Source organism: Octopus bimaculoides, chromosome 1, assembly GCF_046866305.1.
Source record: "Octopus bimaculoides isolate indiv1 chromosome 1, ASM4686630v1, whole genome shotgun sequence".
Lineage (NCBI taxonomy): Eukaryota > Metazoa > Mollusca > Cephalopoda > Octopoda > Octopodidae > Octopus > Octopus bimaculoides.
In genome coordinates this window covers 174,905,461-174,919,168 of record NC_142928.1, presented here as the reverse complement: position 1 = coordinate 174,919,168, position 13,708 = coordinate 174,905,461, and the positions used below count along the sequence as shown (strand labels likewise).

General features: G+C 35.6%; 1 protein-coding gene across 1 annotated transcript; it reads right to left on the bottom strand.

The window, feature by feature from the left end:
- Positions 1-919: 919 nt before the first annotated feature.
- On the bottom strand, positions 920-11,875 carry LOC106867663 (uncharacterized). Its single transcript, XM_014912599.3, has 2 exons — positions 11,674-11,875; positions 920-4,151 (listed from the first exon to the last, which is right to left on the bottom strand). Exon 2 carries the CDS (start codon positions 4,026-4,028, stop codon positions 2,844-2,846), a length of 1,185 nt encoding a protein of 394 aa, XP_014768085.1. The 5' UTR covers positions 4,029-4,151; positions 11,674-11,875; the 3' UTR covers positions 920-2,843.
- Between the last annotated feature and the right edge of the window lie 1,833 nt (positions 11,876-13,708).

Below are 13,708 nucleotides of genomic sequence, written 5' to 3'. Positions count from 1 at the left end.
GTTATACACTTGTCACTTCCTTCTACCTTGAGAGTTGCTTTCTACTATTTTTTTAAAGATTTACATCAAAAAGTAAACCAACTTAATTATGGAATGAAATCATAGACATTATCTATAATACCATTCTGTTTCTCTATGAGTATGTCGGTAAAGCTTCAACAAATCTTAATATACAGTATTCCTGAGTCAGCAAGCTGGCAGACTCATTACTGTGCTGGGCAAAATTACTTGGTGGTATTTCATTCGTCTGCACATTCTGAGTTAAATTCTACTGAGATCGACTTTGCCTTTCATCCGTTTGGGGTTGATAAAATAAACACCAATTGGACACTGGGATCATTGTAATCAACTTACCCCTTCCCCTGAAATTGCTGGCCTTGTACCAAAATTTGAAACCAATGTGCTATATTCTATCCTTATCTTCATATCATAGAAAAGTTCATACTGGCTAGAATTGAATCCATGTAATAGCTCCCTCATTGAGCTGTGAATTTTAAAGAAGCATACAGGAATGGCTGTGTGGTAAGAAGCTTTCTAATACAGGTACAAGGCCTGAAATCTTGGGTGGGGAGGAATGCTAGTCAATTACATTGACCCCAGTGCTCAACTGGTAGTTATTTTATTAGCCTCAAAAAGATGAAAAGCAAAGCCAACCTTAGAAAAATTTGAACTCAAAACATAGAGAGTCAGAAGAAATACTTCTAAGCATTTTACCCAATACACTAACAATTCTGCCAGTTTGCTGCCTTTGGTTTTAACAATAGTAATAAGCGTATACTAAGCTTATGATCCTTGCAAAGAGATCTATGTAAACAACCCTCTAAAAATGAAAATTACTGACCCAATATAAAACTGTTAAATCAAGAATTCAGAAGGAAATCAGAACAATGAAAAACAAATAATGGATTGAACATGCCAATGATTTTTCAGAAAGTGTATTAAAGAACTTTATTCTCTTAAAAATCAAGTTTCTGATCCTTGATCAATTTCCTGAGCTTCTTATTAGGGCTAAGGATAGCAAAACATTTATTGAATATTCAAATAAGATCCTTCAAAAGTGACAAGAATATTTTAGTGATCTACTAAATTGCTTATCAAGTACTGAATGGTCCTTTTTAGGACTCATTCAGAAAGTTCTTATAAAACACCTTCTAGATAATCTACTTACTTTCAGTAAAGGAAGATATATTTTGCAGAAACTTGAAAATGAAAAAGCTTTTGGTATTGATTTTATTCCAGTAGAAGTGTTCAGATTAGGAGGAAATAGGATGTTGAATCTTCTAGACAATTTTATGTGTAATCAGTGAAGTATATTATACAGTTCTCAAGACTGGAGAGATACATTATTGAAGATATTGTACAAAGAAAAGATTTTAAAGACACAAGAAGTAATTCTCAAGGCATTTCAATCATCAGTGATGTAAGGAAAATATTAAGCAGAATTGTTCCTGTTTTGATCATTCAACATATCAATATATTAATATGTTGGGATATCCCTTCTTCCTGAGTCTCAACCAGGAGATGAGAAACCAATGACATATTTTCAGCTTGTCAATGACAAGAGAAATGCAATGACCCTGACTTCTATTATTAATTCACTGACTTCATTGGTTCAATGTATTGCAATGCATTATAGACAATTCTCAGAAAATTTGGTTAACTGATAAATTTACAGATATCAAGTCCTTTCATGATAATATAAGAGCAAGTGTTGAAATCAGCAGACAATTCACAGACCCATTTTCAATTAGCATGCACAGGCTTGGCTGTGGTGAGAAGTTTGCTTTCCAACCACATGATTCTGGGTTCAGCCACACTGCAGAACACCTTGGGCAAGTATCTTCTATTACAGTCCCAGACTGACCAAAACCATCTTGCACTACACCTGCTTTACATATTAAAAACATACAATTAAAACTCTCAAAGTCAAATGTATCATGTTATATTACATAAAACATTACAAAAACTGCAACTCAAAAACTAGGTTTCTTCATTGGAGTTAAACAATACCTCAGCCAAGATCAATCACTTATCACTGCAAAGCTCAAATAAGACCTGCATCAGAATATTGCTTATAACAAGGACTGTTAAGCTATCACACATGCAAACATCTTAAGCCACATTCAAAAGCTAGCTTCCTCCCAGCTGACTGGCAGAGATTCACTCATCATTATGCTACAATCATTTTCTCACAAGCTATTTCTCATCTATTTCTTTCCTCCTACATCTACAGCAACAGGTTCTGCTAGTAAGCTGCATATCACTGCTATCCAATCCCTTCTGATGCACCTGCCTTTCTTCCTCTCATTGTTATTGTGCTCCTGTATTAAACACTTACCCAATCATTTCTTACCAGAGTTACAACACCCTGGAATTTCCTCTTTGGCCAAATTTTTTGCAGCAGATGTTGATCTATAGTTATTTAAATGGAAACAACTACATCCATCTAAATGGGAATGATTAGCCAAGATCAACTAATTAAAGATTATTATAGTCATTTAAATATTCATTTATAACAAAAATCAATGGAGAAAGATTGCTTTTTATATAAGCAATTTTTAAAAATATATCTAAATATAACTTCTTTTCATCTACTAAAACTAATTAGACTACAAAATTACTTAAGAAATATCCTCCAAGTTGGAGGTTTATCTTACCTTATATCTCAAACGACATTCATTAAACAAACTCATGAATTCCTAAATGATGCATGAATTTAAAAATCAAAAGTAACAAAATCTTTTACAAAGACATATTTAAGATGAAAATAAATTGTTATAAATTTGATAAACATTAAAATTTTATTTTCCTAACACATACTACCTATTGCCAATAAACTGAATTTATAACCACCGATGTATACTGGGGCTAGCTTTGATCTTTTTCCCAAAAATTTCTGGTAAAACCTCTTCAGTCAGAGTGTCAGATTGTTGCTTACAAAGCACATCTGGCTGTATAACAACGTTATAATTATTATGTCTGGAGTTTAAATTCTTACTTGTTTCATTAACAGGGACAGCCTTGTTTCCTTTCTTTGATGTTTGGAGGCTTTTTGTTTTGAGTGATGAGGTAATATTGTAAGAGTTAGCATTAGAATTTGTTTGAGAGGTGCTTGAGACAGGAGGGTGGTCACTGTTTTTAGAAAGTTGAGAGCTTTCATGGCATTTCCTTTCTTGCATCACTGATTTCAGTTGAACAGATGGAACCAAATCTGGATACTTGAATTGAGGGTATACAACCGAGTTGTAGTAAATATTTTTACTTATCTGCTGTTCTCTCGGAACTAATTCATCAAAGAACATTTCTTTAAATTTTTCAAAAATTGTTGAATATGTACTTTTTCCTTTGATGTCAGCACTTTTACTTTTTGGAAACTGATTCTTATTCAAAGTTTTTTTCAGCAGAGTAAATGGATTATCAACACCAATTCTCAAATCAGAAAGTGAAGCTGAAGATGATACATTTTTAATTTTTGGTGACTGAAAATTATTTTCAGTCTCCGGTGATAAGCTGAGACATGATTTATTAGTATTTTCCTCAACTAAATTAACATCTTTTTGTGAGGAAACTGGCTCATTCAAAGGAAGAAGAATGCGTTTTCCAAAATTACCTCTCTTACAGTTTAGTGCATCAGAAAATGCTTCGGCAGATTTTGAAACCTGATAAACTCCATTCAAAGGAATATATTCATAACTCTCTGAATTATATATCAATTTTAAATTATCTGTGAATAATAGTTTCATTCTTTTACGATCATAACGGTAATTACCGAAACAGCCTAAACTACGAGATTGTCCATTGAACTTTTTCTTAAGCCTTGTTGTATTTTTTGGTTCAGGCAAATATATTGAGGTGAATTTTTTCCAACCATCAGTAATTCCATTCACATTATCAGCATTAACAGAATCATTATCAAAGTGGTGTTGGCTTTCTTGAAAGCTGAAATTTAAAAGTGTCTGAATGATAGACTGTTTTGTTTCAGTACATTCACTTTCAAAAAGAAGGCTTCTTCTTTTGCCATTAAACATGACATTGACATAAAAATGTTGAAAGCATTATATTTTCCAAATGAATTCAGTAGTCATTCCACATGACAGGAGAATTTCCATCATCATTTTTCATACACATTGATTTAAACAATATCTTTCAAACTGCAAAAATAAAAAAAGAAATAAAATGTAAAAACACAGAAATAAACTCTGTAATATAAGCAAGTGAAGGTTTTACTATAAGAAGTGAAAAATAGAAAAAAGGGTTACAAATAGTTATCTATATACAACTGTTGCTGATTTAACCATTTAGCATTTAAACCAGTCATATCTAGCCCAGACATTTTACCTGTTTTATGTTCAAACCAGCCAGATCTTGGCTTTCACACCTACCCTACAATGTCATTCTAAAAATAAACAAATTCAGCATCAAAATCTCAAAGCTACGAGATAATGCACGATTAATTCATAACAATGTGAATAAATAAACATTATTTTTGACAAAATAATCTGAACACTAAAAAAATTTAAACCAACCCCATAATTGTTCAACATAGCAGCCAATCTGTTTTATATCATACTGCATATTGAATAATGTTTTAAATACACTATGTCTGCTCAATCATAACTTACCTAAGGTTAAACAACAACAAAAAGATTCCATAGGATATGTTTTCTCTTCAGGGCTATAAACTACTTCAGTCAACAACATACCTCCTATCTAACTTTTTAATTTGTTCCACATAACAGCAAAATTTCCATCCGTAAAATAGGACCCACTTATTCTAAACTCTGCATCAAATTTTGCCAAAAGCTTGGCAATACCTGCTCAGAGGCCTACGTAAAGTTTTCAAAAAGTTTTCATCATTCCTGACACAATCAAGGAGATCTTGTGCAACTGAAACCCGAGTGTCTTCTTGATCAGCTGAAAGCAGTTCTGGCACATAATTGGCAGACACATGTCTCATACCCAACTCTTCAGTGATAATGGTCTGAACTGAATGGTAATGAATCTGTACATCCTCTGATAACTCAAGGATGGGGATTCGACAATTTCCCCAGAACGTTCATCAATATCAACATTTTTTGGCCATCCTGGAAACGTTTGAAACACTGGTACACTTGTGTGCAGCTCATATACTCCTCTCCATACACTTTCTGCAGCTTTGTGTAGACCTCTGAACAGGTATTGTTATGACAACTCTCTCTGTCATGGTCAATGCAACGATCACATGCTACACACCTTCCTTCCAAGCGTTGCTGTAAACAGCAGAAGTGAGAATGGTAAAACTTATTGCATATGCACTGCAGTGTTCAAGGTCAATTTTTGCCAAACGGCTTCACTCTGCATGCTTTAGCTTCGTTACTATGGCAGCAGTCTGGATACTTATCAATCAGCCCTCATATTATAATGAAAACAAGGCTAGATTCACCAAGTCACGTATCAGGCTTACCATGAACCAGTTGAAGATACAGTACTATTAACACATGCTGTCATTTTGTAATCCTGCATGAATAATGTCATGTCTCTTTTGAAGTATATCCAGGTCTTAAAAAAAATCAACCTGCTATTAAAATTTAAATGGAAACTCATTGAAAAAGTAAACTTTTATGTTACACATAAAAGACTATGCAGACTTTGTAGCACTGGAACTCTCATGGTACTCTTCACTAAATAGCATACTCACAGTAAGAACTTAGAGATATTAGAAAATTTTCTACATTAAATTTCCATATCATTCAAGTACTACTAACATGCTTTATATCCAGATAGGTAATTTGACATATACCACATAACCATTACATATAAATCTCCTATTTATATATATCTACTTGGTACATTTATATCTATACTAGCTGTTGGACCCGGCATTGCTCATGTTTTCTGTGTTGAAGTTAAGCCCACCCCTGACCTTGTATTGAAACTTTCTACGTTCCCTGTGCCAACTATTACCTAATAAGATTTTATATCTAGTTCAGCAGGGATTTTACCCGGTTAATGCTTTCAACATACTCCTACATACTGAACCATTTGAAATCACAGTCAAACTTTTGGGTGTACCTTGACCTGTTGAGAGTGATGTTTGTTTATTTCTCTCCCCTTAATGCCACCCTCTGTACAAAATTAATCAGCATGTCCAATCCCAGCAAAATCCCCAAAAAAGTGTTACGGTTATGTCATAAAATAGAATCCATGTGACCATCTGCATGAAAATATCCCATTGACTTTTAAATCCCAAAACATTATATGAATAATCAATGTTTCATATGTCGAAGTGCTCAATTTTACTCATGGGTCAATTTTCTTCAAAATCAGTTCATTATTTTATTGTGAGTGAATTTTGACGATTTCTGCCTTTCACCAGTTTAATTTTAATTCTACTACATGACTCCGAGCATAAACTTTACCTAAATGTCAAATTTTATCAAAATCGGATGAATTCTGTAAAAGTTACGGCATAAAATATTAATCCTATGGGTAATTGCATACAAAAAGCCAATTGATCTCTTAAAATCCCCTGCTCACGTGCAATTATCAATTTTTTGTCAAGTCTTCATGCTGTCATCAACTAATGGACATGAACTGTAGTCACGTGTAAAATTTCTACAAAATCAATAAGAATGTCTCTAAGGACATGCTTATTTGTATTTGTGCCCTTTTCAAGCCCTTTTGAATTAAATAAACACCTTTACCGTCTCCCCCACCACAAAATTTACCTACATCTCAAAATTTCATTAAAATCAGATAAAAAATATAAAAGTTACGGCCAAAAATAAAATCCCTATGGGTATTTGCACGCAAAAAGCCTATTGATTTTATAAAACCACTGCTCAGGTGCAATTATCGATTTTTTTGTCAACGCCATATACTGACATAAACTCACTGCCATGAGCCTCACTCACTCATCAATTTTCATCAAAATCAGACAAAAAATGCAAAAGCTGCAGGAAAAATAACATTGTTATGGGAATTTCCCTTCAAATGCCCAATTGAGCTAAAAAAAATTGATGCTAACTGAGTATTATCGAGTTTTTGAAAAATTCCAGTCTTATTTGAACTTCAGGACATGTGATCTACCTATGTGCTAAAAATCATTAAAATCCGTTGGACATTGTGGGAGGAGTTAGAGTAACCCCAAACACACACACAGACAGACACCATTACACATTTATGTATATATGTGTAGTGACAACTTATAGCAGACGACTGTTATATGTTCAATGTCCGGAGTTTTATCTACGCATGCGCAGGGACTAGTTCCGGAAGGAATACAGGAAGAGTCTCATGCGCATGCGTACAGTTCGACACCCAGCTTTGGCGCCTTTTCTCAGTCTCTTCGTTGACTGATCTCCGTCGAGCCAAGACGTCCAACAGAGCTCTCTCACATGTCAGCACCAGAGCTTCACAAATAACCATGGAAATCATTCAGGAGGCGTCTCAGTAACCGAGGGCGACGAGCTACAGGATTCCCTCCAAGCGTGAACTGAATTCCACTGTAAATAAATATTGTTATGTTGTTCAGAATCTGCGTTCCGTAGTTTCTTCTAGAAATTTAATGCACGGAAGCGGTGTACACCTAATGGTGTATAACCACTTCCCTACATAGGTATAACATTTGTCACTTATCTAAATCCAAATAATCTTAATATTAAAATACTTTAATCATACTTAATCCATGTTTTAATCTATACATTATATATATTTCTTTTTTCAAATAAGCCCTTGTAAATATATCTTTTATTCTAGTTTAGTCCTTCTCAATAGATAAACCAATACTTGTTAACTGTGAGTGCATTTGGTCAAAATAGAACAACATTTGATAATATTATTACAGTTTTTGATTTTGGTTATTTGCAATCTTATTGATTTTAATTTGTAGCTCTAACAGAAGCTTATCTTTGAGCACAATTGAATGAACACTACTCATGTGATCCTACACACCTGCTGACTAGACTTGACCTAAAGGTTTTGAGTCTTTCTCGAAACAATTCTTTCTACTATAGGCACAAGGCCTGAAATTTTGGTAGAAGTGGAAGGTTGATTACATCAACCCCAGTGTTGAACTGGTGATTATCTTAACAACTTAGAAAGGATAAAAGGCAAAGTCAACCTCAAAGGTATTTGAGCTTAGAATGTAAAGAATCAGAAGAAATGCCAATAAGAATTTTGTCTGGCATGCCAATGAGTCTGTCAACTCACCATCCTAGTCTTTCTTTCTTGAAATAACGCGGAGATATCCTTCCTCTTTTCTCTTCCCTTTTGCTCTCTCCTTTTCTGGGTAGCAACTATTCATGATCCCTTTCTTTTACATTCCAACTCATTTTTTCAAATATCCAGCGAACGGGATATTACTCTACCTCTGGTGTTCGAGTACAAGTTTCGCATTTATGTGCTTACTTCGGTACATATACATATATATATATATATATATATATATATATATATATATATACACACACACACACACATACACACAGTAGAACTTTGCAGTACAAGTGCACCATTGTACGAGTAATTTGCTATACGAGCCGAGGTTCTTGTTAATTTTCGTCTTGAAGTACAAGTAGAAAACCACAGTACAAGTAGCCGCTGGTCAGCGCTGACCTCACACACGCTCTCCCAACAAGTGCGCCTCAGCTCGCTCAGTTCACGTGTTTATCTCATTGTAGCAGCATCCCTATTGTGTTTTCCCAGTGTTTGTTGTTTGTTTTTTCAAAGTTTTGTGCGTTTTTTTTGCTATTATTTTATAATAATTAGTTGTGTTGGCTATGCGTCCTAAGAAGGTTAGTGCAAAGGACAGTGCTGATTATGATAGAACTGAAGAAGGAAATCATTGATAAACATGAGAAAGGAGTGCGTGTAGTGTGCATAGCACGTAAATACGACCAAAGCACGTCAACGATCTGCACCACCCAGAAGAAAAAGGACGAGGTCAAGGCCGTTACAACAGCAAAGAGTATCTCCAGCACTCCAAGCAATGCACGTCTGTCCACGAAGTGATGGAAAAATTGCTTCCCGTGTGGATCAACAAGAAGCAACTCGCAGGAGATACGATTGCGGAGACCATCATCTGCAAGAAACCTGCGAGTTCTGACACGAAGGCAGCCGAGGATTTCGTGCGTGAATTCCGTCAGCTCATCGCAGCCGAGGGGTACCTCGCACAACAGGTATTCAACTCTGATGAAACTGCCATTTTTTGGAAAACAAAATGCCAAGAAGAACCTACATAACTGCAGAGGAAAAGAAAATGCCAGGCCACAAGCCTATGAAAGATAGGCTAACTCTTGCTCTATGCGCCAATGCGAGAAGAGACTTAAGATCGTCTTGTCAACCATTCCGAAAGCCCACAAGCGTTCAAGTGGCACAGAATCCCGAAGGAGAAGCTGCAGGTCATGAGGAGGACAAACGTTAAAGCCGGGGTCACCAGGCAATTCTTCACCGAGCGGATCAATCTTGTCTTCAGACCAGAAGTGAAAAAATACCTTCTGAAGAAAGATCTTCCGCTCAAGGCCCTCCTCATCCTCGACAATGCTTCTGCTCACCCCCTAACCTCGAAGATGATATATTGGACGAATTTAAATTCATAAAAGTTCTGTACCTTTCACGCAACATCACCCCTGTCCTGCAGCCCGTGGACCAACAAGTGACTTATAATTTTAAGAAATTGTACACCAAACACCTATTTCGTCGGTGCTTTGAAGTCACCGAAAATACAAATCTAACCCTTCGTGAGTTTTGGAAGAAGTGCAACAACATTCTTAACTGCCTGAAAATCATTGATATGGCCTGGCAGGGTGTAACGAGGAGAATGCTGAATTCTGAATGGAGGAAACTGTGGCCTGACAGCGTATCCGAAAAAGACTTCGCGGGTTTTGAGACTGAGACACCTGTAGTTGCGAAGATAGTGTCTCTTAGCAAGTCCATGGGCCTCGAGGTTGACGATGGGGCCATTAACGATCTCGTCGAGGAATACTCAGAGGAGGTGACGGCAGATGAACTCCTGCAGCTCCAGGAGCAGCAACATTCGGATGCGGTGGAAGAGATTGGTTCCCAGGAGGAGGACAGTTTAGCAGTGAAGGCAATCTCTACGAGTGACATAAAGGCAATGATGGCAAAGTGGCAGTATGTTTCTGAATTTGTAGAAAAATATCACCTTGAAAAAGTATCTACAGGTCGTGCAGCTGCTTTATTTAATGACACTGCTCTGACGCATTTTCGTAACATTTTGAAAGGCAGGTAAAAGCAGACTTCTCTCGATATGTTTCTAATGAAACGACCTCCAAGCGTGAAAAATGAAGAAAGTGTGTCCCAAAAGCCTAAATTAAGCGAAGTGAGAGAGAAAACATCAGAAATTGTTCTTCTTGAAGTCTTAATGGAAAGAAATTCTCCTTCCAAACAATAATCTCCCCGCACCCGCGCACAAATCGTCCCATCTTTAAGTTAATAAAACCAGTTTACATATTTCCTTTGCATTCTCTTTTATGTTTTTATCACTGTCATCTTCCTTATAACTGCACCTTTTCTGTTTTAAAATGCATAAAAAATTATTTTGGGGGTGTTTTGTGGGGGCTGGAACGGATTGATTTATATTTTAATTCATTTCAATGGGGAAAATTGATTTGTAAAACGAGTAGATCATTAAACGAGCTCGGTCATGGAACGAATTAAACTCGTACTGCGAGGTATCACTGTATATACATACACACACACACATATATATATATATATATATATATATATATATATATATATATATATATATATATATATATATATATATATATATATATGTATATATATATATATATACACGCGCACACACACACATACACATACACAGCCAAATAAACGTACTTTTATGAAAATTATTTTATTTTAAAAATGAAAAAGGTGATTCTTTTGTGTCTTCCACTGCAAGAAATATCAACTGTGTCAGCAAATAAACAGTCAACGAAATAGATTAGGAACCATTTGAGTATGTCACATCTTTATATTTTTATTTATTTATTATTTTTTTTTTTTTAATATTGTTGTTAGACCATATATCAGCACCGATCAAAAGAACCAGTGGTCAAAGATATTCAATGCCATCTCCAGGTCCGATGCAGCAGCAGCAGCACTAGAGCCCATGCACGTTATCATTTCGCCTTACTTCCACGGCAAGAAGTTTTGTTTTGTTTTTTTATTTATAGCGCCAGAGTTATGAGTACCTAAAAGTTATCCTGAAGGTATTACTAACAAACATTGTCGTCTCATCAGTGTTTTTTTTTCTTTTTTAGACTACATTATACAATGTTTTTGTTTGTTTGTTTTGTTGTTGTTGTTGTTTTTAAATAAGATAGGATGTGATTTTGAGGGAGATTCCATTGCTATTTCATGTAGGTCGAACAACCTCTATGTGGTTCTTTTTGTTGACTGAACATTTTAAAACTATTTAGTGTAACATTAAGTCGTTGTCAGCAACTTGTTTACAGATACACGAAGGAAACTGACTGCACATAAACTGATTACGTTAGTGAAGTAAAACAAGGTTTCTTTTAGCCTTTAAATCTTAATAAAGAATTTTTGAAGCAATGAAAGTTATATGTTTTCAAAATTAAAATTAAGTATGCCAAAACAATAAACATGATAAAAATTTCGTTTCCGATTAAATACGAAAATACGCAAAATTTTCATACTTACAATGTTTATACTTAAGGTTGCTGCGGTTTTCGTGTATTTTTAGTTTTTGATAAGACCAACAAGCATAATACCCTCATCTATATATATATGTTTATATATATATATATATATATATATATATATATAAATTTAGTAAGTTATAAAATGTCCTGAGCTGATAGATTACTTATGTTTCATGGTCAAAATTAAAACGCTAAGAAATGTCAAGCAGAATAACTACAGCCCAAAACATAGTGATGGCGTCATACAGTTACTATAGCAACGCTGTCAGATCTCGCAAGTTAACCAGATACATTTCTGTTGTTGTTTTCAGTTCTTTTAATTCGAGATCATATGCTATCTATTATACTAACACAACAAATTTCACCCCCTTCCATACACACACACACAGAGTCGTTATTATGTCCTCATTTCTGACTCTTAATTATTCTATTAGCTAGTGAGTTATCCGGTTATCTGTTAATCGGTTTATAAAAATATACAAATTTATTTGTTCTATATTATATTTATAGTATATATCAAAATCATTTTAATAAATTTTAAGAAAACAATGACAACCAATGTAAAATTGCTGTATCGATATAATATATAACGAGAGAAGGTGAAGCAATAAATTAATTGAATAGGATATCGAACGAAATAGTGTTTTGCAGTCTTTTTGTTTTGTCCGCCTCAAACCTGAGTTTAAACCTTTATACTTCCATTGATAAAATTATTCTTAGTGTTACGCTAAGTCATTGTATATCCTTTCTCTTACCAAATCGGTCTGGTGCTTTGTGATGACGGATTTGGTAAGAAAGTTCCCATCCCGTCGAATTTGTTTTATTGTTGGTAAAAAGCTATGAATCATACAATTTAATTTGTTATTTCAGTATTGCACTTAATGGCAAAAGTGAAAAATTTATTCCTCTTTAACAAAAAAACTTAACACGATAGAAATTTTCTGACAGTATTTCGGAACCCAGCACCATCAGGACTAATTATAAAAAGCAAGACAACTATTTTTTTTTTTTCAAGAAAGTTCCCCAGTGTTAGCAATAAAGTAATATAAGCAGCTGACCAGCCCTATTACCTACAAACAAACAATACAATTGTCCTTATTCTGAGAGTAAGGTGTAGAAAAAAAAAGATTTAACATGATAGAAGAAAACTGATTAGTTTTGAAATCAGCATGCCAATTTTAGTCTAAATCAAGTGAAAAAGCAAACTCAACAGAAATTATGTTCAAAATTACTACCGTATTATTATTAGCTTTATGTAACTGGGTATAACACATTCCTAGCAATATCATCATCATCATCATAGTTTAACGTCCGCTTTCCATGCTGGCATGGGTTGGACGGTTTGACTGAGGACTGGCGAGCCAGATGGCTGCACCAGGCTCCAATCTGATCTGGCAGAGTTTCTACAGCCGGATGCCCTTCCTAACGCCAACCACTCCGAGAGTGTAGCAGGTGCTTTTACGTTCCACTGGCACGAGGGCCAGTCAGGCGGTACTGACAACAGCCATGCTCAAATGGTGTTCTTACGTGCCACCTGCACAGAAGCTAGTCCAGCGGCACTGGCAACGACCTCACTCAAATGTTGTTTTCCACGTGCCACCGGCACAAGTGCCAGTAAGACGACGCTAGTAATGATCACACTCAACTGGTGCATTTTATGTGCCACCGGCATAGGAACCAGTCAGCGGCCCTGGCAGCGATCACGCTCGGATGGTGCTCTTACCGCTCCACTGACACGGATGCCAGTCATGCGGTGCTGTCATCAAATTTGATTTCAATTTTGATTTCGATTTCACTTGCCTGAACAGGTCTTCGCAAGCAGAGTTTAGTGTCCAATGAAGGAAAAGTACACATAAATGGGCTGGTTACACCACTGGCATAGGCCACGGGTTATAGTCTCACTTAGCTTGCCGGGTCTTCTCAAGCACAGCGTATTTCCAAAGGTCTCAGTCACTAATCATTGCTTCAGTAAGGCCTAATGTTCGAAGGTCGTGCTTCACCACCTCATCCCAGGACTTACATTCATGGATATG